Here is a 1,838-nt window from a genome sequence, read left to right on the forward strand (position 1 = left end):
TGTATGTATGTATGTATGTATGTATGTATGTATATATGTATGTATGTATGTATGTATGTATGTGCGTATGTATGTATGTATGTATGTATGTATGTATGTATATATGTATGCATGTATGTATGCATGTATGTATGCATGTATGTATGTATGTATGTATGTATGTATGTATGTAAGTATGTATGTAAGTATGTATGTATGTATGTATGTATGTATGTTATGTATGTATGTATGTATGTATGTATGTATGTATGTAAGTATGTATGTATGTATGTATGTATGTATGTATGTATGTATGTATGTGTGTATGTATGTATGTATGTATGTATGTATGTATGTATGTGTGTATGTATGTATGTAATGTATGTATGTTTGTATGTAAGTATGTAATATAATGTGTGTGTGTGTGTGTGTGTCACATGTACTTGTAGTGGAGCGTTGCACGGGCAATGATATACCTCCAAATCTTGGTTCATCTGACTGTCGTCCATTGGTGGTACATCGAAAGCGTACACCACCGATTCCGTGTTGAGCTGCATGAGGGATTTCACTTTCGGCGTCGTGTTGCCCAACATTACACAGAACGTCAGGCAGTTCCAACCACCAAAGTTTGAGACCTGTATGTGAACAAAACAGGCATGATGAAGAAGATATGGTCAGAATTGGAGCACATTCTTGGAAAGACTGAAATGAATACCTTGCAACCCGAATTCGGTAAAGGTCTACGTACAATCTATTGTTGCTTTACTGAGATGTGACTCCCCGCACATGCATGGCAGGTGATCTCGTCGAAGCAGAGATGCAAATACGTAATGCCATACATCTCTATACATGTAAATATATGAAAGGCGCACTTTGAATTTTATGCCATTAAAAACATGTGCCTTACGAAACCTTGCAGCTACAATCTACGCACCTAGTAATACCCCGCACTAAGTCACAAAGAGACCCACAGAGATATACCCCACACGCACCTGGTTTTCCGACATGGCCAATGTCACCACCAATTCTGTGCCCACAGTGCCCTTCTTGGGCGACACGTTTATCAACTGGAACGTGGGAAACGGTGCGGCACCGCTCGTGAGGATAGTGCCGCCAGCATTCGTCGGGTTGTTGCTGCTTCTGTTGCCGCTGTTATTGTCATTGTTGTCACTGCTCATGCTGTTGTTGTTGTTGTTGTTGTTTGTATTCATACCCATACCTGTGCCACTATTCATGCCGAGCCCCATTACCATATTGATGTCCATGTTCATACCCATCCCAGCACTCGTATCTGCATTCATCGACCCGGTCACAGGCCTATTATACGCCCCCGCCAACGACACCCCCAGACTCTGGGCCAACATGCTCTGGCTCTGTTGGTTATGTAACATGGAATTTGACCTGCTTGCCTGTACACTCATATGCCCTTGCTGCTGCTGCTGCTGCTGCTGCTGTTGCTGTTGCTGTTGATGTGGCTGTTGTTGCTGCGGCTGGTGGTACATCATCTGTTGCTGGTTCACATTGTTCTGCTGTTGCTGTTGTTGCTGGATCATTTGTTGCTGCTGCTGCTGCTGCAGTGTGTCCATGCCATTCTTGAACTCCATGCCACTACGAAGCTGACTCTGTTGCTGAAACAGTGGAGAGGAGACTGCAGGGCTTCTCGTGTATCCTGCACCACCTGTACTAGACCGTCTGCTGGTTGTTTGAGAGAAATTCGGCCCCGAGAGTGTGCCTGTAGTGAGCTCACGATTCTGTGGCGTTCCTGTGGGGCTGATCTCTGTGCTACTGCCAGCTGTATATGTTTGTATGTATGTGTGTATGAGAGTTTTTTTAGAGTACATTAATATATATATATTATA

The 1,838-nt window shown here is 43.3% G+C and overlaps 1 protein-coding gene across 1 annotated transcript; it reads right to left on the reverse strand.

Annotated features, from left to right (window-relative positions):
- Positions 1–412: 412 nt before the first annotated feature.
- On the reverse strand, positions 413–1,583 carry SARC_05064 (hypothetical protein; the record flags this gene model as incomplete). Its single annotated transcript, XM_014301091.1, has 3 exons — positions 413–421; positions 456–614; positions 972–1,583. The coding sequence occupies 3 exons, from the start codon at positions 1,581–1,583 to the stop codon at positions 413–415; spliced, it is 780 nt and encodes a 259-aa protein (XP_014156566.1).
- Between the last annotated feature and the right edge of the window lie 255 nt (positions 1,584–1,838).

This window comes from Sphaeroforma arctica, assembly GCF_001186125.1.
Source record: "Sphaeroforma arctica JP610 unplaced genomic scaffold supercont1.309, whole genome shotgun sequence".
In the NCBI taxonomy this organism is placed as follows: Eukaryota; class Ichthyosporea; order Ichthyophonida; genus Sphaeroforma; species Sphaeroforma arctica.